At 41.1% G+C, this 25,871-nt stretch overlaps 1 protein-coding gene across 1 annotated transcript in view; it reads left to right on the top strand.

Moving 5' to 3' along the window:
- UNC13B (unc-13 homolog B) overlaps positions 1-25,871 on the top strand; it is a 209,332-nt gene that overhangs the window by 42,890 nt on the left and 140,571 nt on the right. Inside the window, exons 7-9 of the mRNA XM_046905963.1 lie at positions 2,856-2,913; positions 21,735-21,957; positions 23,544-23,669. Coding sequence (XP_046761919.1) covers positions 2,856-2,913; positions 21,735-21,957; positions 23,544-23,669 — 407 coding nt within the window. The remainder of the gene's footprint in view (positions 1-2,855; positions 2,914-21,734; positions 21,958-23,543; positions 23,670-25,871) is intronic.

Raw genomic sequence — 25,871 nt, forward strand, 5'->3', positions numbered from 1 at the left:
GCGCCTCCAGGGATGGGGCACCACAGCTCTCTGGGCAGCAGTGCCAGCGCCTCACCGCCCTCTGAGTGAGGAATTTCCTCCTGACTTTTAACGTAGATCTCCCCTCTTCTAGTTCAGAGGAATTCCCCCTTGTCCTGTCAGTCAGACTGTCATGCTTTATCTCACAAGTGAGTAAAGCATTTTTTGACGGGCTATACTAACTGCTGTTCACTTGTGAAATCAAATATTTTTGCACGTAGCTTCTTTTGGAAAGCAGACAAAACAAAATAGTGATTCTCTCTTGAAATTGATGGAGGGAAAACTTCTGTCCAAACTCATTTATTAGTGATTCAGTTTATGAATCTTGTACTATAACACCTGCTAGCTATACCTTTGGTTTCCTAGATTTCCTTTGTGTTTACTTGGTTAAACCACTATGAAACCAGAAATTGTTTTTTTTTTTTTAATTAGAGAACTTGAAACAGTTAGTTATATTATTAAAAGCTTTCTTTATCCCTCATGCTATTGTGCTGTCTGCAAAATAAGATTTGACTAATGCCTATAGTGGAAGTTTGTTGTTTCTTACGTCTCATGTGTTGATGTAAACATTGTGATTAGGAAAGCGGTGCTTGCTTATATTCTTAGTGAGGCTCTTTCCTTAGTAAGATAACTTATGAAATCTACTGTCAGTGGCTTCAGGAAGTTTTTGTTCTGGAATTTTTCATCTCTTCTTGTACAAACCTTTTTATTTGTGAATAGACAATATAAGGTGAGTTTGCTCTTTGACACAGGACAGAATAATACTTGGGTGGGTAAAAACATAACTGCTTGAAGGTGACCTCTTCCCCCTTCTTTGAATTTTGAGGATCTATTTGAGTTGATAGTCTGTGATTTGGTGTGTCAGTGATGACTACTGTGCTGCTCCCCTGCTCCTCTGGACTGTAGCACGGAGTCTGTGCCAGGTACTTCAGTGAAGCACAGGTGCCCTCTAGTGCTTCACTGAGCCTGTGTATGCTGAAAGATGTCCTGAGCATTGACGCTCTCCTTCCATGGAGTGTGACCCACCTGCATCCTAAACGTATACTTTCATCAAAAGCAAGTAACAAAATCATGTCTCTGTGCCACGGCAATCACAAATTTATTATGGATATTCCCCTTCATTGGTGTGAACATTAAAAACGAAAGAACACTTGCCCAGTGTCTGACGGTGACCCAGAGTGGTCGTCACTTTCTTGCACATTTCCTTAATTTGCAGTGGCTGTTAGCTCTGTAACTTCCAGTGTCAGTGGCACTATCTCTGTATTTAACAACACTTGATTGATTTTTCTTCTGTGGATGCCAGTTTTATTTTGAACCTACCTACGTCTGTTATGTAGCAAGGAATTCAGCAACTTAATTGTCTATAGCCTGAAGAAATAACTTGTTTGCTCTAAGCAAACAAGCCTTTTGTTGTGAAACCAGCTGGGAGCAGGTTTATTTGGGGAAACAGAATGACCAATCCTCATTCACCCTATGCCACTCAGCCCTACAAACCTTTCCTTCTGTGTGGCTTTCGGTCAGTATGGTGGTATTTCATACAGGAAAATTTTCTGTGCATAAAGTTCAGCTATCTTTGCATGAGACAGTGGACGAACAGACTGAAGTTGCAAAGCAGTATTCATGATGCAGGTTCATTCAGAATTTGTATAGTGTCATAAACTGCTCTCTAATCACTATTCCTACTAACAGTGTTCTGTTTTCTTTTTGGAACTGCTGATAGCCATTGGGCTGATGACTTAGAAAGGGTCATCTACTGCGTTTTTGTTTTGTTTTGAATCTGAGTGTCCTCCTTCAGAAGCTTTTACTGTCCCATGCCACTGAAACTGCTGTCAACAGACTTCCTTTCACCACTTTGTCAAACAGTTACTGCTGTGTGATTCAGTACTTCTTTTCACAATTCTGAATAACTCATTGAGCTTGTACATTTTAAATAGCACAGATCTGAAGATAGCGATAGCACGGTCTGCAGATTTTCATCCTCTGTGTAATGAGCCGCTCATTAATTCCTTACCAAACCTATGGAGAGGCTGTCTGGCAGCCCTGTTTTTCAGAATGCAGCACCGGTGTCAAGGGCTGGCACTTCCTTTGTCTTTGGACCCTTTATTCTTGGCAAAGACTGCTCTCATTGTTTTGCCCAATTGTCCTAATTTTCTCTTCTCTTTGTAGTATAACTCAGAGGAGAAAAACAAAATACAGCAACTTGCATTCCCGTGGGGAGCACTTTGATGCAGTAACAAACAGCTTTGTGAAAAATCAAAGCTGGTTAATTGAAATATGCCCGTGTTTTCTAATTTATTATTAAATGAGATGCAAAAATTTCTTCGCTTTAGACATACAGTGGATCACAGAAGTGTTTGTATGTGCTGGGTAGGCAAACGTTGTGCTCTTACCCTTCTGGGCACACTAATTATCCAACCACTTCAGTCTTCTAGTGCAGTGTTGCTGTGAACATTTGGTTTTGAACTGCTGAAATTGCAGTGGAATGTATAAAAGATAAATGGACTTTTGCTCAGTTCTGAGCTCCCTTCAACAGTGACTCTGTGGGAACTGGATCTTTTAGATGTCTAACTTGAGCTCTATGGACTGAGCATAGGGCCTGTGCTTGTAGTAAAGCAGGCTTTACCTATATCAGATGTGCAGTTTTTTAACATCTGGTTTGAGCATAAAAAGGGGAAGGCATCTGGGAGTAAGTTTTAATGTGTGTATTGTAGAGAATACTTAGCACTTAGATCCCGATTGTTTTATCTGAAGTGTGGCATATATTGTTCTGAAAACCATTTCATAAAATTACCATTTGCTTTCTTAACGTTGTTCCTTCTCATTTCTTTTTCCTTCAGTATTCCTTTCAGGAGGAGGTCCAGAAGAAACCGTTGCCCAGTGCTGCCTCCCAGTGTTGTAAGTTAAGACTTCACTTTTTTCCTCTTCTCTTTTCCTCTTTCAGTGCACTTTGTTTGCTTGTCTGGTCACTTACAAAGTGGTGGTACATATGTGCTTTTTTTAAAAACATTCCTGATTTAAAAGCTAAATTCTTTGAAGCAAAATCTTTTGTTAGTTATGAAAAACTGTCCCTAAAAAAGTTGGTTGAATGATTCTGATGCTAGAAGCTGAAATCATGTATTGACGTCTGTAACTTGTTTGTGTCTTCCTGTGTTAGGAAAACAAAGTGTCCAAAGTAAGCCGGATTGTCAGACCCCTTTAATACCAATGCAAACAGGAAAACTGGATGCTGAATTTTCTTCATATAACCGAGCAAGGCTGTTTTGAATATTATTTTTATTACTTTGAAGTTTTAAGAGGAGAAAAATAGGTGCATTTGGAAATCCTGCCAGTAGTGTGTTTAAAATGCACCTGAGGCTTTTTAACTTGATATTATTTATAATACTATGCTGATGGATGATGAAAAATATTTTACTAATTTCTGCTTATCCCATCTTGCATTTTTTTAGACTTCTAAAATAATACAAACTAAGTCAGGTGGCCTGCAAAATTAGATTTCTGGAACTCAGCTTTTAAAATATAATATATGAAAGCTCGGTGATGTCTCTTATGAATGTAGCATTACTTAGGCAGCACCATTAATAAAATTCAAGTTTATAATTTAAACAAATCTGTTATCCTCTACTTAAAACTCTAGAAGTTTTGCATATTGAACTCTGTGGGCTATTCCTCCATTAGGTTGATTGTAAGATCTCTACAGATCTGTTAACGTTAGGAAATGTTAATTACTGTTTACTTTTTTTTTTAGGGAGTGAGTAAAACTCGTTTTTATGTGCGCTTTTAATATGTTACTTTAAAACTGTTATGAAGAAAACATGGATGCTATCAGTTATCCAGGAGATCTGAAAGTCTTGTGTAGCTGCTGGATGCACAAAGCTGTATGAAAGCATGATAGCAGTGATACTCCAGGCAGCACAAAATGTCTTCTTTTTTTCGAGAGTATTTAAAGAATAAAGTGCTTTTTAGCATAAAGTCAGGTATGGAAGGACACAATTAATTTGTAAAGACTACAAATAAGAAATGCTTTTGAGGAAAACGAAATATTTGGCTAAATCTTGATAGCATAGTGTACAGAACTCTAGACATCAGAAGACCAAAGAAAAACGGTGTGATACAAAGCGTCTAAGTAATGGGAGTGCAGAAATGACTTTCCTGTCTCTTATCCCTTGAACTTTGCTGTATGTTCTAAATACTGTGAAGCATAGGTAAGCTAGGAGAGATGCTGCTGGGTGGAGAAAGCAGCTGTGCTCATTCCCATGGCAGGGTGATTTTACATCCTCAAGCTGGTGTCCTTTCTGGAGGACCAGCTCACCTCTTGCAACTCTAAAGAGCAGAGCTACAGCTGACCTTTGTGTTTCCTATTAATAGGCTGCATCTTGCTAGAAAGTGACATTTTACAATAATGAATTGAAGGACGCTGATGTGAGCAATTAATATCACGTAACAATGTAATCTTTCATGGGATTAAAATGGTAATTAGAATGGCAGTGTTAAATATTAAATAGCACCATGTGGCTAATGTATTTAAGAATTTCCTAGTGATTCAATAAAATTCATGGCACTGCGTGTACTTCTGCTTATCTGCTGCCGGAGATAATCTGACATCTATGAATATCTCATTTGCGTGGTCAAATATGAAATAGTCATTTAATGCATAAGTACTTTGGAAAAATGAAGTCTCTCTGCGTTACTCTGTGCAGAGGAAGTACAGTCCTTTGGAAATTGAGAATTCAACACAGAAGATGCATCGACTATGTCTTTGTATTGAAAACTGCCCTGACCTTTGCATATGATGCAGTTGCTCAACCCCCTTTTTCATAGGAACAGAGTGGGTGTCCTTCCTGCACCTCAAATGCTCTGAGCACAGAATGTTCTTTCTTAACATGTGGGTAAATAATTGATAGATTTATTTTTAGGTGTAATAAAAATATCCTCAAGAACATTTGTAAGACTTGTTCAATTTTCCACCATGATGTGCTAGATGAGATCTGATCGCTTCTGCTAGCAGGATGCGATCATCTGGATTGCAGGACTGCATATCTAGAAGGAGCAAAAACCAACTAAGTTTGAACAGCTCTTGACCCATCAGAGTATTGCCCTCCAAAGCTCCATCACTGTGACAGCACTCCTTTGGGTGCTGAGTGACAGCTTTGTGTCTGTGTATTGTGGCACCCAGCCTGCACCCGGTGCTGGAGGTGAGGCTGCTCAGCACAGAGGGGACAACTCCCTCCCTTGCCTGGTGGCAGTGCTGGGCTGAGGGCACCCAGGGTATGGTCAGCCCTCTGAGCTGCTGGGGCACACTGCTGACTCACATCCAACTCACAGTCAACCAGAACCCCCAGATTCCTTTCTGTGCAACTGCTCTCCAGTCTCTCTTCCCCCAGTCTAAGTACAGCCAGGGCTGTCCTGTCCTGCATGTGGAAACCACCACTTGGACTTTGTGCAGTTGGTGATTTTCCAGCCCTCCAGTTTGTCTAAATATCTCTGCAAAGACTCTCTCTCTTTCATGGCAACATCAGCTCCTCCAAATTTAGTGTCATCTGCAGACTATATGCCTTCAAGTCCTTTATCCAAGTCACTGATGAAATCATGGAAGTGAACTGGTCCTAAAATGGACCCCTGCAGATCTCTGCTAGTGACAAACCATCAACCTGAAGTAACACTATTTACTAACCTTTTCAGCCTGACCCGTCTGCTGATTGTTTTGCCCATCAGTTGTTTTTTCTTTGTTGTATGCTGAATGATTTGTTCAGTAGGATACTTACTGAAGTTCAAAAAGATTGCATTCACTGGCTTCCCACTTGTGGAATCTTGGCCTGATTTGTTGGAGATGGTGCCTTTGGCACTCTTCTCTGAATTAAGATATGTTCCCTGGTGGAACTGCATTACTGTTTAAGGGGAAGCACCGGCATGTGCCACTGGTGTTGTGCTTTGCCCTCCTGCAGCTATCCAAAGGCTCATCTGGATCTTTCTTCTAACTAGAGAAAATCCTGCTCTGGTAGGAAGGGTTAAGTTCATTAAATGTGGAAACACATGTCCTTACGTATTTACATTAGACGTTATAGTTCTGTCCTGTTCTGCTCCTGTATTCTCCATTTGCATCAGGCCCCCTTCTCAAACCACCTGCTTATGGTTGTTTCCCTGTCTCCTTTCTGGGCACAACATCTTGTGTTGCACCAGAGAGGGGCAGAAAGATGGGGTGGTGTGTAGGAGATGTTAGCTGTTTCTAAAAGCCAGCATCTCATCTCTGGGATGGCTTCTCAGTTCTGGTGCTGCCAGAATTGCTGCTGCCTTAACATGGTGTCATGAGAAATCTCAGCCCAGACTAGGTCCTCTAGATTTTCCCAAGATTATGGATCTTTCAGTTTTGTCCTTAGGAAAATAAGACCCACAGTTATTGATATAATGCAGGATTTTTTACCTATTCTTAAGAGAAGCAGGTAGTTCTATTCTTGTACAGGTAGTCTCTACTAATTTAGCTAGGTGCTTCCTGCCTCTTCCTTCCTTATGCTTGTTCATTTTATTTTTACCTTTCAGCTTCTGTCTATCTTTGAGTATTTCTCCTGCCCTCCTCCTGCCCGACAAGAGTATATGCTACCAGCTGGTTTAAATTCTGGTGATCCCAAACAGTAAGCAAGGCACTGTAGTGCCAATGGATTCCATAATTCCGGAACCATAATTCTTAATTTCCAGATACCTCACTGTTGAATAACCGCAGCACCCTCATAATTGGCTCTTACCCACAACCTGAAATTGAATGTAAGTTAAAAAGAAAGCAAACTTTTATTGTCTGGAAATTCACTTTAAATGAAGCAAATGGAAAAAAAAAAAGTTATTTGATTACTTACAGTTTATTGACTCAGTAAATGTCTGTTATTTACTGTTGTGGGTATAGATTTATTTTCCTTGCATGCTCAACATCATTTCTAACAGCATAAAACTCCATTATAATTTGTACGTGAGTCACTCTGTCAGTATTTTAAATGAAGCTCTGATTTTGAGCATACAGTGGTCCAAATGATGAGAAGGGCAGAGGCAGCGGAGGATGAGAAAGGTACTCTGTATCCTGGGGGGAGAATATTTGACTATCTTGGCTAATATCAGCTACTGTAAATACTACCCTATGCCTTTTTCAGACAGTTTACAAACCTGGTAGAGAGAGATAGTATGTTCAGTATAATTCTCATAAAAGATAGTCTGCCTGCCACCGAATCAGCCAGCTTTGCCTGTCCTGTCATCTTTGTCTGGTAAACTTTTAGAGAATGCTTTATGTTGCCTTTTCTACGTAAGTTATGTCCTGGAGTCTGTGGTATTTCCTGTGTATGTCTTTCTCTGTGTTTTCTTTTTTCTTCTTCTTCTTTTTTTTTTTTTTTGGAAGAAGGTACATTTGTTACTTGCCTCTGGACTGTGAGTTGATGCAACAAGGAAAGAAATAACTGCTCTGAATCTTAGTCATGTCAGCAAAAACAACAGGAGCAACTCTGTCCTTGATCTGCCAGCAGATCAGAGAGAAAGGAGCAAGACAACATCTGGCCCAGAAGAATAAAATAGAACCCTAAATACCATCTGGAATGTGTGTTTGCATGTGTGTAGGCAGGAAGAAAGTCCTGCAGCTTTGTTGTTGATCCGTAATTTTAATGTCTTAAAAACTGACAAAATGTTTTAGGTATGCACAGTGTAGGAAAGAATAGGTGGCGTTTCAGATCAAATCTGTGTGTTATGTTGACCCTTCTTTCCCACTAATGTTGAAAGAGGTCTGTTTTTGCAAAATGTGTGAGGAAAACTTCTATTAGCATCTTCATATTAACTGGTGTTTTTAAAGAACCAAAAGCTATTTTTGAGAGTTTTGATGGCTATTGTCCACTAGTTCTCTTTTTAGGACCTCAGATTCCACTGATGCACCGAGATGGTTTATACATTCTCCCCATTAGCTGACTTTAATAATGAGCTCAAGGTTCTTTGGATGGCATTGATGAGGAGCTTCATCTGCTTAAAATACTTAAAAAAAAACAACAAACCAACAAAAAAAAAAAGCCCAAAGAAGACAGTCTTCTCCCTTGCCCCTGCTCCTATGCAGCCTGGTACATCCACAGTGAGTTTATTTTGTGATTAAGGTGTGAATTAGAGCTATTGAAACCCACAGCTACAGTTTCAACATCACGGGTAGTACAGTTCTGACAAAATTGTTATAGTGTGGTCCTCGGAGAGCTGTGGTTCCAAGGGAGTTTGGCAAAGTCTTGCTGAAAGGGCTGGTTTGACAGGACATGCATTCATCTTGTTCTCAGAGTGAAATCATAGGCATCTGGCCTTACCTGTGCACCATTCAAACACGGCTTGTGCTGATGTTGAATCTTACAGTTTGTTGTAATTGGAGCATACGGTGCTGCTTTCCACCAGTGTTGAACTGGGTAAACAGCCTATGGCAGTGAATGTGCTGAAATGAAATCCTGGTAAGAGATTTTTTTTTTTTTCCTGTTAAGTAACAATATCGAAAGAAAAATCTAGACTAGGCTTTCAAGTCAGTGCACTATCAAAATGACTTCAAACATGTCTCAACTTAACCATTTTAATTGCTTATAGAGGTGTGTATCTGTAATGCTGCAGCGGCAGGCATCATAGTGTCATCGAGCTCTCCTTGTTGTAGAGACACATGCTATATATACGCTCTATATTTAGATATGCTCTATATATTTTTGCACGGTATTTTTTTCTGAAGTTTCTAACCTGCTTCTGCATTCAGAAATAGGAGAGGCCTGCAGCTACCTACAGCATCTGTAGACCAGGGCAGTATGAGAAGCGTGCTGAAGATGCCAATGGCCATGTTAGCCTTCCCAAGGGTAGGTGACACTAACGATCCTGCTGCAGTCAGTGCAAAGCTGCTCTGTAGAAGAGTAAAACTACTGGCTGCAGTGCACGGTGCAGGAAGTAAGCCTTACAGCAGTCCTCAGTTCACTGTAATTCAAAAGAGGGCACATTAGTGACTTTTTTTTTTTTAAACTAGGCTAGGCAAAGAGTAACAGTTTTTGTCTGTACAAATGAAACTACTGTATAAGCTGTTTTGTGGTAGTTTAGCTGATGTGCTGCAAAACAGAGTTCCGTGACCTCTCTGCTTGTGGGTGACTGACAGCTCCTGTTCCTCTTTGTTAGCAGTAAATGCCATCTGGGAAACTAATTTTCCTGTGGCTTTGCAGTACTCGGTGCCTCGTTTGACTGGAAGCACGATAGGTCTGCTCAAAGGACAGCAGATTCAAGATCTTGCTCTAAAATATCTGCCTACAGTTTTAGGCTAAGGCTGCTACTTCTGGATAGAGTATGACTAAGGAAAAGTATTCAGTACCTGAGAGTTAAAAATACTGGCTATCTTAGAAGATTACAGTTACAAGGTTTGCCCTGCTGCTGAATTCTGGAGGAGAGCAGCTATGTGGCTTTACTGCTGATCCCGTAGATGTACTCAGTTGTTTTCCAAGGGAATGTGCAGTATTCTGAAAGGTTTTGACAAGGAGGTGAAACTTTGACTTTTAAATAAGTGCAAATGCTAAACCTCTTCCTGAAATGCTGAACGCTGCTCAAAGTGACATATTTTTCTGTCAATGCTTACTTAATCACTTAGGTTTCATAATTTGTTTATTGCGTTTCTCGAGTGCTTCTTTTTTCCTTTCCTGATGGGATTTTTTGTATGGATTGTGAAACTTCATTAGTCATCCTTTAATGTCATGGCAGTAACAGAAAATTAACCTGAAATTTGAGCATTTATTTTTTGAATTTAAAGGTATTAAAACTGATGAGAAAATTATTGCTCAGCTTTGTACTCAAGCCACAGATGCATTCTTGAATGTGTCCTTGAGCACTGAGTCTTGTACTGAAAGTCCAAGGTTGGAACTGAAGAAGAAAGGCATCAGATCTTTTCTCAGCAGCTGTGCAACATTTTATTAGTCTTTCCTTTATCCATAAAATAATACTAGATAATAAATTGCAGCCTGAAGTTGCATCTCAAGGAGGAGTATAGAAAAATTTTGTTTGTTCTTTTGTTTACTACATCTCTTAGTGGGTGTGCCCAGAAACTGAAAAGACATGACAGATCTGTTAGGTATTACAGCAGTGGAAGAAACGTTACGTTTCATAGCTAAAATTATAGATTACTGCCCAGGTTTTTGGTCTCTAGTTATGAATGAGTTACACAAGCTCGTAATAACTTTGTGGATACCTTGGTGATTTGATGGTGATCCAGGTGCTGCTTAAATTCTCAGTTCTGTGTTATTTTGTTTAGCTGTAGTAAAGGCGTCTGGAAAGGCCATTTCATTTATTGAAATTAAAATACTCCAAAATTTTGGCATAAATCAAGGACTCCATCTGAAGTACTGAGTCCTGGCCTGGGGCCCCCAGCATGAGATAGATGTGGAACTCTTGGAGCGGGTCCAGAGGAGGGCCACTAGGATGATAGGCCTCCCATGAGGAAAGGTTGAAGGGAACTGGGCTTGTTTCGCTTGGAGAAGAGAAGGCTCCTCAGAGACCTCATTGTGGCCTTCCAATATTTGAAGGGAGCATATAAACAGGAGGGGGAACGGCTGTTTACAGGGGTGGGTAGTGATAGGACAAGGGGGAATGGTTTTAAGCTGTGACAGGGGTGGTTTAAGTTGGATATTAGGAGGAAGTTTTTCACCCAGAGGGTGGTGACGCATGGGAACAGGCTGTACAAGGAGGCTGTGGATGCCCCATCCCTGGAGGCATTCAAGGCCAGGCTGGATGTGGCTCTGGGCAGCCTGGTCTGGTGGTTGGCGACCCTGCACATAGCAGGGGGGTTGAAACTGGATGGTCATTGTGGTCCTTTTCAACCCAGGCCATTCTGTGATCCTGTGATTCTATGATTCTATGACTAATTTGCAGTAAAGTGTGATTGAAAACAGGGAGTACTGAGCAGGTAGGAGAGGCTCCAGTACTCCAGCGCTTGTCCTCATCCCTTCCAGCTACTAGCTCATTCCCCCCACCGTGTTTCCTAATTTTGTTTGGGTCAAATGTTTTATCCCTCATTTGTGGTGTTCTAAAACTGAGCTGGAAAATGTGCTACCTGGTGTGGAAGCCCTCTTGGTTATCCTGAGAACCTGATTTGGTTCTAAGCTATTTTAGACTTTTATTCATTAAAATGCTGCATGTGCAATTTGGAAAGTAAATCAAATAATGGAATAAAGTAAATTTGTACTTAATCTAAGATCTGTGCATAGTGTGTGGAGGGTGTTAGCCAGGGGAAAAGACCTAGAAAGAAGAAATAACCAGGACCTGCCTAGCTCTGTTTGTATTCTATAAACAGAGTTTTATCAGCACCAAGTATACTGTATTTTCCGGAACTCAGTTTGCTTTTATAAACATGCTTAGCCCCTCTCTGTCTTCACTCAGCATGGAATATAACAGGAGGATTAAACAATTTATCAGCATGACTGTAAGAAGTGGACGGCAGTAGATGATAATGTTCTGATGAGTGTAGTACAGCACAACTGCTCTTAGAGACTTGTAGACAACAGCAAAACAAAATGGCATGCAGGAAATCAAATTAGACTGCATTAAAAACATGGAATATTCTACTTTGATTCTACAGTGTCCCTGCTGATCCAGGCTTGACAGTGTGAAGTGGAGAGGAGGAGTTCCTCCTTGAATAGTTGCATAATTGAGACACAGAGTGAGCATATGTTATGCTCAGCTAGCTGTGGGAACTTAGATGTATTTTATAAAACGTGTTAATGACAAGAATGTTGTAGCATCCAAGGCACCAGGCTGCTGGCATCGCTTAGTCCTTAATTGGAGGTTTATATGAAACCTCGTTTTTCAGTACTGAAACTGGTGAATACAAAATACTGCGATAACTGAGTTTCACTCTTGGTATTAAAGAGCTCACAGAATAAATAGTCTGATTTGTCTGTGCCATTCATTCCATTGTTATTATATTTTATTGCCACACGTTTTTAGAATTATAACTTTCCATGCTGTATCTGTCTGGACTTGTTGGTAGTTTCAAATCAAGTTTGTACAGGCTTAAATTTGTTCCCAAAAGTGATCTGAAAGTTACTTTTTTCCTTCTCAAAATGAGGTTATGCTTTATGCTTTTTAATTTTTTATTTTTTTTATGAAGCATAAAAACAACTTGAAAAGGCTAAAAGAAGTTCTGTTTTCATTAACCTTCAAAATATCACGACTGTCAGCCCAGGTCTTCTGTGATTATGCTGAAGGACTGAGATATATGCTGTTAGCTCCTGAATGTTAAATGAAGCAGCATATGTGTTGAATCTTTAATAAATTCGTCTTTTATCCAAAATGTTAGATGCTGAAGTGAAGTGGGTGTTAGTAAAAACAAACAAAAGCAGAGTTTTTAGACTGTGGCAGGAATAATCTCCGAGTCTCTCTTAGTGCATCTCTTTCTGCTTACCCCTGCAGTATTTTTCTTCCTAGTTTGTGTATAGTTACAGATATGTATATATATGGATATGTATAACCCAGCTTCTCGATATGAAAGCACTTGGAGGATAAGGAGCAAGTTTCTAAAGGCAGCTTTCTTTCTCTTCCCCCATTCCATCAACTTGCCATCAATGGCTATGTATTATCAAAATAATGATCTCTAAACTGCTTTCAAAAGTTTGTGCGATTTTCATGCTGTGCATATGGAGCCCAGTAACAGCAGTGTAGGGAGGTGAGTGGCTGCCTCGAGAACACCACTGTCAGTCTGGGGACTTTTGCCTACAGCAGGTTGTAATACTTCTCCTCCAAGGACAGACCTCGTTTCTGAGGCTTGTTTTCAGTGCTTAGTCGTCGTCTGGCTATTGCTCTGCTTACAAACTGTCACTCCTGCAAACCCTTCCTTTACACACTGTCTCCCAGAAATGATTTCTGAGCATTCTTGGAGTTCTGAGACTTTTGGAGTTCTGAGTTATGTGCATGTTGCCAAATTGCTCTGAGGTGTGGGTACGTTTGGTGGTTTGCCATCATCATCATCATCCTGAGATGTCACCCTGGGGTGACAATGTGGATATTGAAAAGCTATAAACTTGCCTACTGAATTGCTGTTCAACTTTAGCATGAATTTGTTGTCACCCTTAATGTGGAGAGATTTGCTTGCTGTTAGAGAACTTCCATGTGATTGTTTGCATCTGTGGGGTGCTGTGAGGTCTTTGTGTGTCTAGCTAAGAAAGCACTGTACCTTAATGCTGATTTACATGCATGAAGATAGCTTTTGTGCTATATCTACTGGTGCGGTGCTTCTACCACCGAGTTACTTTTGCTCTGGGAAGAGGAAGGATGAAACCGGTTTTGCCACTTGACTTGAACGGTTCTAGATGAGACTTCAGATGTGGCTCTTACCTGAACTTTGCTTTCTGGGACATTCTGCTCGCAATCATGATAATCTGTGTACCAGGGAGCAGTGCTTTACTGCTCTACCTGAGAAGTATGTTGATACGTATTCTGTCTGTTTACGTTAATTAATGCATGATTTCTTAATCTCTAGCAGTCTTAATCTGGACGGTGAACAGTAAATCCCCAAACAAATTTAGTATCATATTTATAAAGAAAAAAAAAAGTGTTTTTCAAGGTTGTAATCTATAAGGCATTTTAAATACATGAAAATATGCTTGTGGTTTGCTTTTCTAAGCTTTCTTTTCCCATTCCATTTCTTTTCTGCCATTTGTGTCACATGCAGGCAACTGGAGTTATTTCGGATGGGGAGAGCAGCTGAGTACGTAACAGTTCAATTTCTTGCAAGTTTCTTGATCCTGTAGTGATGCAGCATGCTCCAGGATGAGGAAAGTGGGAATATTCATGCATATAGAAAATCTGTTCCGCTGTATTTTCTTTCACTTTCACTGAATTGAATCTTCATGTTTGTGTGGATAGCTGTGCGTTTTCTTTTCTCTCACCATTTAGCTTTGTTTTGGCTGAATTGCTTGTGCTTTTTCTGGAATTTGAGAAGACAGAATTGGAATATTCCTCTTTTCCTGTAAAGATGATTCCAGTTTTCTTCTTGTACGTATTTTCTGTGTTAATCTTCATACCCATGGAAGCTTATGTCCATGTTCAGAGTAAATGAAAATTGCAAGTGAATCCACAGTGATTATTTTAGTAAGATGTGAAGAAACACTGGAATTGACCAAAGAAATTCCAAAGACTACAGACCGAACCAGATCTGAACATGGAAATGGTTGGCAAACATCAATGAGACAGAAGGTTTGTAGGTATTGTAGTGAGTTTGGGCACAGTGAGGTGGTTTCATGGCAGAAGTGATAGGGCTTTGCTTCAATCGATGCTCATCAGCCCTGAAAAGGTAAATGTTAATACTGCTGTCTGTGATCTGTAGGGCACCTGAAGACTGATTGATGTGACAACTTTTGCAGAGGTCCCACAGCTCCAAGTTTTTATTAATTTGCCCAGAATACATGTGTGAAACATCTTTACTTTCTGTAATTCCTACAAGTTGCAACAGGCTGTGCTTCTGCTTAAGCTGTACTGCATGGCTTCTACTGCCTGTTGGACCTGCAAGGACTGATCCATTGGTAATGAAATGAAGGTATCTGTTCCTTGTGTCAAAACAGTGAGGGTGTTGCTAAGGGGAGCACGCAAAGCATAGTGATTGCAGTTGCTGCCAGCAAGAAGTTAACGCTGCCTGATGCTTTTCCGTTTCTGACATAAAGGAATTTGAAAAGGATACTCTTACTACAGTTCAGTGATTAAAATCTGATGCCCAGCTAATCACAGTGAATTTCAATAACTGTATTTTTTTCTTCAGGTCTGTACGTAGCTAAGAAAGGAAAAATCATGCATCTGTTCTTGTGCATTTCCGAAGCCTTTCACTAGTGACTTCCCACTTCTTCCTCTTACATTTTTGTCCTCCCTGGCTTCCTGTCTTTGATCAAACCTTACATTCCTTAAACATCAACAGCAGTGAATAACTGGTTCATTTTGTCAGTCTTGGGTGTCTCTGTTGTGTGGGGTAGCTCTCGGATGTGTGATACAATAACTGAGAATTAACAAAACTTCTGCTTACTACTAAAACGAAAAATATTACTTCCCCACATAGCCTTCTTTTTCAATTTTGTGTGTTTGGGGAAAATGAGGATGTTTAAGCATTGGTGTAATTCAGGAATGCAGGGATGTGCATAGAATATTTTGCCTTTCTCTTTGGCAGGTTGATGTGGTTTTTATTTTTAATATCTTTTTTTCTTTCTTTTTTTTGAAAAGGAACTTGTACTTCCCCCTCCCTCCCTCCCTTTCACCCTTGCTTTGCTGTCCTTCTTGAAATCATGTTAGCATCCTTTTAGAGAGGCTTGGATCAACATTTATGATGTTTCCAAGCCAAATCCATTAGCTCAGCATTGCCAGGAAAAATACACTTACAGCTGTAAATTTACAAGTGGGAAGGAAGCAGCAAAAACAGCATGTTAGTAGCTGGAAGATGTTCTTCTAAGTGAAAACTTCTTGTAAGAAATGCACTGCAGTCCAAAGCCATGCTAACTGGATAGAGGGCATTTTGACAAAGGGACATCTTGTGCTATTGACTTGGCTTCATTTTAAGAAAGGTCAAGAAATGAAGAAGTAGGACAGGCATCCAAGGTACTCTTTGCACTTCGGAATGTTGGAGTATCCATTCAGTTCTTGACTGTTGAGTGTTTCAGCAGCAGAATGTGTCTATAAATGGAAAGAAGATCCATGGAATGTGGGAAAAGGGCCTGTCTACTTGCAAAGAATATAGGAATGTTGTCTGGGACTGTAGGGATGCAACAAAGAAGGCTAAGGCCCACTTGGAATTTAACCTGGCAAAGGAAGTAAAGGATAACAAGAAAGGTTTCTTTAAGTATGTCAACAGTGAAACTAGAGAAAATGTGCCCTGGTAGCAGGAGACACTGAGAAGGTGGAGGCACTGAACCACCTTCTTTGCTTCAGTCTTTACTACAAAGACTGCCCCTTGGGGAATCTGTGAGCCTGGAGGTAAGAGAGGGGGTCTGGGGAGTGGAAAACCTCCCTTCAGATGAGCAGCAGAGGCCATCTAGCCAAAATCAGTGTGAACAAATCCATGGACCCTGATGGGATGCATCCACATGTGCTGAAGGAGCTGACAGAGGTGATTGCTGATCCTCTCTGTCATCGTTGAAAGGTCTTGGAGAATAGAAGAGGTGCCTGAGGACTGGAGGAACGCCAATATTACTCCAGCCTTCGGAAATGGCAAGAGGGAGAAGCTGGGAAACTACAGGCCAGTCATCTTCACCTCTGTCCCTGGGAAGGTGATGGAACAACTTGTTCTGTAAGCTATCTCCAAGGAGCTGAAAGAGATGAAGGTTATCAGGAGTAGTCAGTAGGGATTCACCAAGGGGAAATCATGATCGACCAACCTGGTAGCCTTCTATGATAGCATCACTGGCTGGGTAGATAAGGAGAGAGCAGTGGATGCTGTGTACATTGACTTCAGCAAGGCTTTTGACAGTGTATCTCACAACATCCTTTGTAATGAAGCTCAGGAAGTGTGGGATGGATGAGTGGATGTTGAGGTGGGTTAAGAACTGTCTCAATGGCAGAGCTCAGAGAGTTCTGATCAGTGGCACAGAGTCTAGATGGAGGCCTGTAACTAGAGGAGTTCCCCAGGGGTTAATACTGGGTCTGGTCGTCTTCATCACTGGATGAAGGGACATAGTCCACCTTCAGCAAGTTTGCTGATGTTACGAAGCTGGGAGGGATGGCTGACACACCAGGAAGCTGTGCTGCCATTCAGTGGGACCTCGACAGACTGAAGAGTTGGGTGGAGAGGAAGCTTATGAGGTTCAACAAAAGCAATTGTAGAGTCATGCATCTGGGGAGAAATAACCGGATGCATCAGTATAGGTTAAGGGAGCTCCTCTCTTTTGCCCTGGTGAGGCCACATTCACAATACTGTGTCCACTTCTGGGCTCCCCAGTTTAAAAAAAAAGCAGAGGTCTCCTAGTAGTCCAGCAGAGGGCTATCAGATGATAAAGTCCCTGAAACATGTCCCCTGTGAGGAAAGGCTGAGTAACCCGGGTCTGTTCAGCCTGGAGAAAAGAAGACTGAGAGTGGATCTGATCAATGTCTATAGATATCTAAAGCGCAGGAGGCAATTGAACAAGGCTAGACTATCCTTAGTGGTGTGCAGTGATAGGACGAAGAGCAGTGGCCAAAAGCTTGAACATAGGAAGTTCCACACAAACACGCAGAAGAACTTTACTATGAAGGTGCCCAGAGAGGTTGTGGAGTCTCTTACATTGGAGGTATTAAAGATGTGTCTGGACTCCTACCTGTGTGACCTATTGTGAGGAACCTGCTTTAGCAGGGGAGTTGGACTTGTTAACCTCTAGAGGTCCCTTCCAACCCTTACAATTCTGCAATTCTGCAAATGGAAAGACAAGATTATGAAAGCCCTCAGTCTGAGATCTAAATGTTTCTAACTTGGTGTCTTAAAATTATTCATGTTTTTAATGAATTTTAAGTGCTGAGGGTGATAAGATAGACTAATAACCTCCAAAGTTGCACTTAAATCATTGCTGAAAATTCATAGCTTGCAGAGCTATAAAAGAGCCTCAGAAACATGCCCTTGTGTCCTTTTGTGATTTCTCCTTCCCTGGACCTCCATTACCTTAGTAGTCCTCTTTAACCTTCAGTGCATTTTAATTACAGGATTTCTGAAGGGCTGCATGGTTGTCAGACATGACTGATGTTCCAGGAAACAATAGAATATTGGGTTCTGAGACTTGATTAAGGAAAGAGATTGTTAGAAGCTTTTGTGAAAACAATTTTAATGGATGCAGAGTGGGGAAGACGAGATGCAAAAGCCTTGGTGTGATGCTGACAGATCTCTTCTGGACTTGGACTGCAAGTCGTGCATTCCATCTGTAAAATTTTGTCTCTTTTACCCTGGTCTTACAAAAATAGACAGGCTGTGAGAAGCTCAGTGGCTTATTTTGGAAGAGTAGTGGGGTTTTGGGGACACAGAACCTTGCATGAACCTCCTTCTTCCTGAGTACTTGAGCACTATGTTTTTATTGTCATTTTTACTCAGGCTTACGTGATGAGTACAGCTGATGTGACAGGACTGCTTAAAGTGGTTCTGTGGTGGGTATATTAAAGCTATTGTATACTACCCTGCAGCAGCGGTATAGTGACTTGAGGCAGAAGAGCAGAGGATTAATAAGGTTTACAGGATGCAGTTTGTTTCAGAGAGGAGGGTTCTCTGGACACACCTTGCTATTCCCCTTTATTTGTTTTCGAGACTGTTTGTAATATCCTTCTGTGTGACTTCACTGTCAAATAGGTTTTCTTCTTACACTCTGTATATGCATGAATATTCAATTACTACACATGAACAGCATGCTTCTACCCTGCCCTTCAGCTTACCCCCCACTCATTCAGCAGTGGGTCCAGTGACTATGAATTTGTTTTCATCCCTCGAGTGCTCTTTTGGACATGCAGACTTCCTGAAAGTGGGTTAAAATAACTACTAACTCTGTTTTGTTGTTACATGTCTGGTTATGAGTTAACTGATCTTCACAGGCTGTGGTTAAGCTACAGTGTCCCCAATGGAAGGCTTGGTGTATCATCTATTTGAAGATGGTGCTTGAACTTAACACATGTTGTGTTTTGTGAGAGATATTTTGCTGAAACATGGGCTGTAGGGCCCGATACCCATCTTTTGAAGGGATGCAGTATACCTAATGCTGCTTCTGCAAGTTTTTGTCAGTCTCTTGTTTAAATAAAATTGTCAGGTATGTTAACAACTGGGATTATCACTGTGTACAGACACTTCAGAGCATACGTTCTTGCAGAGAGAATGTATGCTAGAAGTCAGATCTGGTCCAGATTTTGGTGTTCTTAATCAGGATGAGCAATGTCTTCATTTGTGAACATTTAGATTAAATAAAGTGAGATTGCTCCTAAGGTAGGTGCAGTTTAGCATGAATACATGTCTGGGATTGGCCCTTAGTTGTGAATCAGTTACTGCTGAGGATTTCTGCCTGGCATGTAGCAACTACATTTAACAGCTACAGACATTGTGGATGCAAGGAATGTGCATGAGAGAAACCCATCTGCTCCTGTCTCATTGGTGTTATGGCAGCTGGAGCCTTGCATCCTTTAAACCTGTCATCATGGACACATTTTGTGTGATGATCTCTAAGACACTTCTTTACACCACACACCAGTTGGAATCAGGAGGAATGCTGTTGCCAGCTTTAATAGCCATGTTGCATGGCTATTATGTTAAATACAACTGATTAACATTTAAGTTGATCAGCTATTTTTAGGTGTTGCTTAGACATAGTGTGGTTCATATGGAAAATCCTTTGAGGCACAATGTGAATTGCCCCTCCTGTAGAAAAGGAGCAGAAAGAATATCAGACAGAGACAGTTTTCCAGTGGAGTGGGCAATTTTTCCTGCTGTGTGTTGCTTCTGTGAGTAGTGGAAGACTAGCCAGTGCTGTGGCTTTACAGTCACTTCAGAGTGATGTAAGCATTAGGTCCTGAAGAAAGGTAATCCAGCTGCCATACAACAGTCATCCAGTGGGATGCCCTGCCACTTTCCTTGTACTGTCCCAGTGGGAACTGGGTTAAGAAGCTGGCTTAGGCTGGCAACCAGCCCCTTCCACAGTTCAAAAAGACCTTGGCAAATTCAGGTCTCTGACCATGCTCACTGCTCTGGGAGGCTAGAGCCAGCACAGAATGGAGGAACGTGAAGCCATGGTCAACACATGGTGTTTCCAAGCACCTTCCACATGGAGAAAAACAATGAGACACTTGGTTGACGTGTTCCAGTAGTGCAGAAGTAGGATGTAATGATTTGTTAACAAGTCCAGATAGTGCTCCTGCTACAGTGGAATTCCCTGAACCCCATCAGCTGGTCTGAGCTGATGGAATTTGGAATTCCCTGAGCCCATCAGCTCATCCAGAGAAGCCGTGCTCAGCTTTCTTCTGATCTGCCAGATAGCCACTGTCATGTGAGTGTTGTCACACCCTGATAATAAATTTAGTCCAGTATTAGCAAATCACCGGATTTACTCTCATCTCAATCCAGGTAATAGAGCTACTGATTTGTACTTGCTACTGTACTGTTGTTTAGTAGACAGCTTATTGCTAAAGCTGTTGGTCTGGTGTCTGTTACTGTATCCCAGACTTACACCAGTGGGTCTTCCTTAAGCCTCTGCAAGAGCTTACAGTGATGTTATGGCTGCATCTGGAAGAGCTTTGCATTGTGCTGGAGTTACTTAGGTTGTACTTTCAATGTGATTTGCATCTGATGGGAAGAAGAAACTAACAGGGCAGCAAAGTGAGAAAACTTGTGAGAGTGTTTCTGTCCCAACAAAAGTAATTCCTATACATTAGACAGTAATGACTCAAGTGTTCAGCAGTGACACTGCTCATCCAGGTAGTTTCTTCCAAGCACTGAGTTGTGTTAAAACTGACGGACATTGCACTTGTAATAAAGCTAAATAAAACAACAGATGATTGCTATTCATTTTTATTCAGTTGACTAGAGACTGACAAGAACTATGCAGCACTTAGGCTGCTGAAATGCTGAAATCTTATTTCTGTTTTCAAGGTGGACAATCTAATTGAACTGATGGTTATTAAGAGAGTAGAGCCAGGCTTTTCAAGCCATTTGTAAATTGCAAATGTTTTCTACTGAGATTGTTTTCTGTTTTTTCCATCCACTTTATGGCATTGTAACCTTGCTCAATTGGGAAGGTGCAGAAAATATCACTAAGAACAACAAACATTACCTTGGATTAGAAAAAATGGAAATTGAATTAGAGCGGTGGGAAGCACCAGTGGAAGAAAACGTTTAAACCTAGCATGACAACAGCACTTTCACTTTATTGCTCAGCCTTGCAGTGAATGGCTGTGTAGGACACGTGCCACTGGTTGGCTTACCAGAGGGGACTTTAATTTGATTGTCCTTTTTAAACAAGCTTTTGGTGGTGGATGAAGGTGAATAATGGCTGATCTTTGCTTTCCTTTCTATCAAGCATGGTGATGGTGCTCTCCACTGATGTGGCATGTGTCTGTGTAGTTCACTTAAGCTTACTAAGGTAGCTTTGTGTTCTGCACAGCCAAATGCAGCGATACACCAATGTTGTGCTTTTCAAATTTTTCCTCTCTGCAACAGTGTTCTCTTCTTCTGAAGGGTTATCAAGGAGAAATACCTCTCCAGAGAGAGAGGTTCGTGGGAAGGGAGCTTTTAGCTTTGTGAAGGTTATCATTAGTGTCGACTGCTGAGTTTAACAGGCTGATGTATATCCTTTAATTTCCTGTAGCTCTGGTTAAGAATGCTGAGAGATGTTCTTATAGCAAAAAAGAGGACTGGTTTCTAAGAAAGAACTCCTCTCCTTGAAGATTCCTTGCTCCCCAACATCTGAAGGTTCATTTTGGCAGCAGGGAGGAACCTGGAAGTTGTGAAGATGAGATTTTTTTTCTTTTCTTTGTTGTTGCTTTGTTTTAAAACAAAAGTGTCTTATTCTACCTATTGTGCATAATCAAAGAGAAACAAAATCCTATGACAGGAAGTGGGAGAGGAGGGTGTAGAGGCAGCTGCTGGAATTCCTTTGTACGTACTGGGAGAGCCAGGGGTTATAACCAGCATTGCAGAACTAGCCTCTTTTTGCAGCTTCTTACAAACAAAAATGGGCTTCGCTGTCCAAGCAAGGCAACTTCAAAGAGCTGTGCCCTTAACTGCTTTTGTTTCTTAGCCTTTGAAGATGCTGACAGTGCTGTGGATGATCGAGACAGTGACTATCGCAGTGAGACCAGCAACAGCATTCCTCCTCCGTACCACACGACCGCGCAGCCCAATGCCTCAGTGCACCAGTTCACCGTCCCATCACGCCTGCAGCAGCAAGGAGTCTTGCGGGATTCCTGTGCTGACTCCCTGCAGAATTATGATGTGGATTATCGGGAGCACGTGGCCATCAGGTGGGTGCTGTCTGTTGGGCAGCTATACTTTTCCCATTGATCTTCCACAGCAGAACGTGAAGGTGCTGTGCTGTCAGAGGTCGTATTGGTAAGAATGCAAGTGTGGCACAGAGCATACTGTGGCTTCTGCCTTAGGTGTGGAAGGAAGAGGTATTTCCTTAAACACTGCTAGAGCTGGAGGTGCAGGATTTTATATGCAACGTAACAGATATTTTTCATACCTCAACACTTTTGATAAGAATGTTTGTGTTTCCTGAAGCCCGAGCCTGTGTTCAGTAGCCCTAGCTGGTTTATGGCTGAGGCTAAATTCTGACTTCTTTTGGCTTTAATGGTAAAAGCTGAAGTTTAATGGTAGCTTTTGAAGCTGTCATTGTTATTGAGATTTAATGCAAATAAGTCAATAAAATGTATTTACTGCGATTAACATCATTCTTGGTGCTTTCTTTTTAGGTATTTATTAAATACCTACTGTAAGCAAGGTATTTCCTCTTCCATGCTAGCCTATGCTACTGGTTTGCAGTACTAAAATTATTGAAGATGTGAATTTGGAAGGATGATCTGAAGCTTTTTCGTTATGAAAGAGCCAATGTGTTTATGGCTTGACACTGCAAAGAAACACTTCTAGTTTGAACTATACCAAGATAGATTTTCTTAAAAAATATTGTTAATTTTTTGTTTCCTGAATGATTGGACATGGAAGTGTCAGGACTGATAAAGTTGATATTAAAAGTAAGAGCCTGCTCTCATCTAAGATTGCTTTCACTCCAGAAAGGCAATTCTCAGATGATGATTAATTCCCTCTTAGTGCTGTTGTTCCCCTGTGCATTTTCTATATGCTCAACCAGATTTTTTGCTGCATATTTAATCTTCAAACGTAGGAAATGCTAATGAGCTTTCTGAAGAAGCTACATGGGGTTCTCTTTCTTATCAGAAAGATATTTCTAAGCAGAGCTGACTGGAAAAAAAATCACTTTGGTGAATGTTAAATATTTTCAAAACTCAGTTGCAGCAGAATACTGCAAAAACAGAGTGTTTGACTTTTGCTCCTATCAGCTCTATGTGCCATGGACCAGGCAGCAGCTTGATGAAGTTCCTGGCAGACTGCAGTTCACAGTTGCTGAGGAAATGACAGCTTGTGGAAGGCCGTCCTGGGCAGACCCAGAGGGGCGAGACAAGGTTCAGCTAGAACCTGTCCCGAATTAGATGAAAATTTGTCTATGCCAAAATGCTTCAATTGGAACTGACTGTAATAACATCTGCTTTTTTTTTTTTTTTTTTAAACAACATTTGAGTTTGGCTGGAAAAAATTCTCAGGCTCTTTACCACCTTTACAACATGATTATGTTCCATTGATAGAGAGTTAGGTGTTTTATTTCTCCTTCTCTAAAGGATAATGATGACTGTTCTTGTCTGACCCCGAGAACATTTTGCTTCCAACAGCCAGTCCGACTTCAGAACAGCAGATGCCTTCCCCACCAATGAATTCATTAATTTATTTATTTTATTTTAGTGCTAACTTGCAGTGTTCATTCTGTGTAACCATGTGTCCTCCGTGTCTCCTTGCTCTCGCCCTGTTTACTTCCAAGGCGATATGGTAGCATAGACTCCATTGTGAGTGGCCGAACTGACCTAGAGTCCACATCTGAGTCTAGTCAAATGACAAGCCGCCAGTGCTCGCTAGAGAGCAGGCACTCTCTAGATCTGTCTGATAGGTGGGTTAATCTCTTTGCAGCCTGTGTGCTTGTCTCCTTGTTCTTGCTCTTGAAGTCGTCTTGTGATACATTCTGGCTGATTTTCGCTGTTTGCCTTGGCTGTATTTCAGATCTGTAGTAGTTTGGTGCCTGGCTGATGATGTAATTTTCCTCCTCTCAAGTGCTGGACTTCTTGTCATTGCTTTCTTTCTAATAAAATAAATGCTTTGTAGAGCAGCAGGAGAAACTCTCGTCATGGGAGGAACTCAGTTAGAGAAAAAAACCATTTTGTTGTTTCCTAAACTACCAAATGTTGGCTCAGCTTTTACAGCTAATGGCTCTTCATGCATTTGTGTAGCACTCGTTTCTTTCAGTTGAGACTTGGAAATACTTGATCCAAGTAACTATGGTGGCCCTGGGAATCTTTTCAATTTCATTAGTTTTTTAGGGATAATCATTTCCATTATGGATTTAAAACTGCAACCAAGAAGTGTAGTAAGTGTTCCAAACTCTGTGCAGCGGAGATCATTTAAAGTAATGAGTATCTTTCCAATTAGTATGTTAGATAATACTGATGGAAATGAGGCTCTAAAGCAGCAGTAGTGAAAATGCAATGACCTATTTCTCTCTCAGTGCTACCCCATCAGCATCCTACATTGGGGTGCTCCAGGCAACTCACACTATCAAGGTGAAGATGTAGTGTATTAGCAGTATCCATACTATGCCCGTGTGCCTTTTGCCATTTCCCTTTTCTTGCTCTTCTCCTGTGGTGTCAGGGCACGTGTGCATTCATGCCCCTTAGTTTTTAACAACTAATGACATAAAGCAAAGTTGCTTTGCATTTTAAATAAGTGCTTTGATTTTTTTACATCCATTTGCTACACGTCCATTTCCAAGAAGGCTGGTAGGAATTCTCCTTGTAAGATTTAGGCAAAGACAAAGTTTCCTTCTTCTACTCTTTGAGTCAGTGAGCAATTGAGATAATCCTTCTGATCCCGGGTTAGAAGTTAATCCAGAAATCACAAGGATCATATACTTGGGTTCCTAGGATTCTTCGTCTAGTTTGACAGCAAAACTAGCTGCTTTAATTTGTTCTCTTGCAATGGGCATGTATGGACTGCTATCGTAAGTGGGGAAGTGCAGATCCTGACTGGCAGTGGCCTAATATCCGTCACCAATGTGTTGCTTTGCCTTCTGACCAAGCAGCAATCCTCCAGATCTTCATTTTGCAGTGAGAGGAGATGGTCACTGTGTGCACATGTGGGCAGCATGTTGGAAAATGAGTCTCCCTGGCCTATCCTTAGCTTCCAAGAGGGAGAAGAGAATTAGGCTGTCCTCTACCTATACCAGGTTAGGGGCTCAGCTACCCAGATAAATGGCCTTGCTCTTCACAGAGTTCTGTCCACTTGTTCACCGGGCCATTTGGTGTCACAAACAGAGTGGCTACAGCCAGCTGTTCCTAAGTGGTTTGCCCACACTGCAGAGTGTCTTCAAAGAGAATGCATTAACTGTGGTTGAAAGCACTCATAGCAAAGAGTAGTGGTGGCATAGCTGGAGCTCCCCATGTTGCTGGTGTGCACAGTTTGCATTTTGCCCCTTTTGTCCTCTTCCTGGGAGTCCAGTGACTCCTGAGCCCTTGCACGTGTTCACTGTTCTTTAACCACTCTCAGGGGAAACAAAGTGCCCCGTGGGCTGTATGAATACTGCTAAAACAAAGTCTGCTTCCTAGAGTGAACGAAATGCATGCATAGCATAGTGAAATGGTGTGCGTGGGCACTGTATCTCAAAGTAGTCCTGTTACTGTAATAAGTGACTTTTTAAGCACGCCTAAAAAAGCAACAGCAGCGTACTGGTACAGCCAAGGCTCTATGCCCTTACTTGATCACAAAAAGCTGTTCTCTCTCAAACAGGAATTTCTAAATGTAACCTGTGGAATAGCATAACCCATACTGCTTTTTTTAACAGTTTGATTGACAGGTTTTCAGTGTTGTTCTATCTGGATGTTTCTCACTTTAATTTTATTTAATGCATGTTTTTCATTACTGTTTTTTTTCTGTCCTTTCTAAACCTTTTTTTTTTTTTTTTAATAAACATTCCCTTTCTTTCTTTCTTTCTTTTTTTTTTTTTCTGCCTTTCTACCTTTCCCTCCCACCCTCTTTTTTCATCTTAGACAAGGAACTCTAGCTAGAAATGACAGAGTCAGGATCATTCCAAGTAATTCTG

Source organism: Gallus gallus, chromosome Z (assembly GCF_016699485.2).
Source record: "Gallus gallus isolate bGalGal1 chromosome Z, bGalGal1.mat.broiler.GRCg7b, whole genome shotgun sequence".
NCBI classification, from domain to species: Eukaryota; Metazoa; Chordata; class Aves; order Galliformes; family Phasianidae; genus Gallus; species Gallus gallus.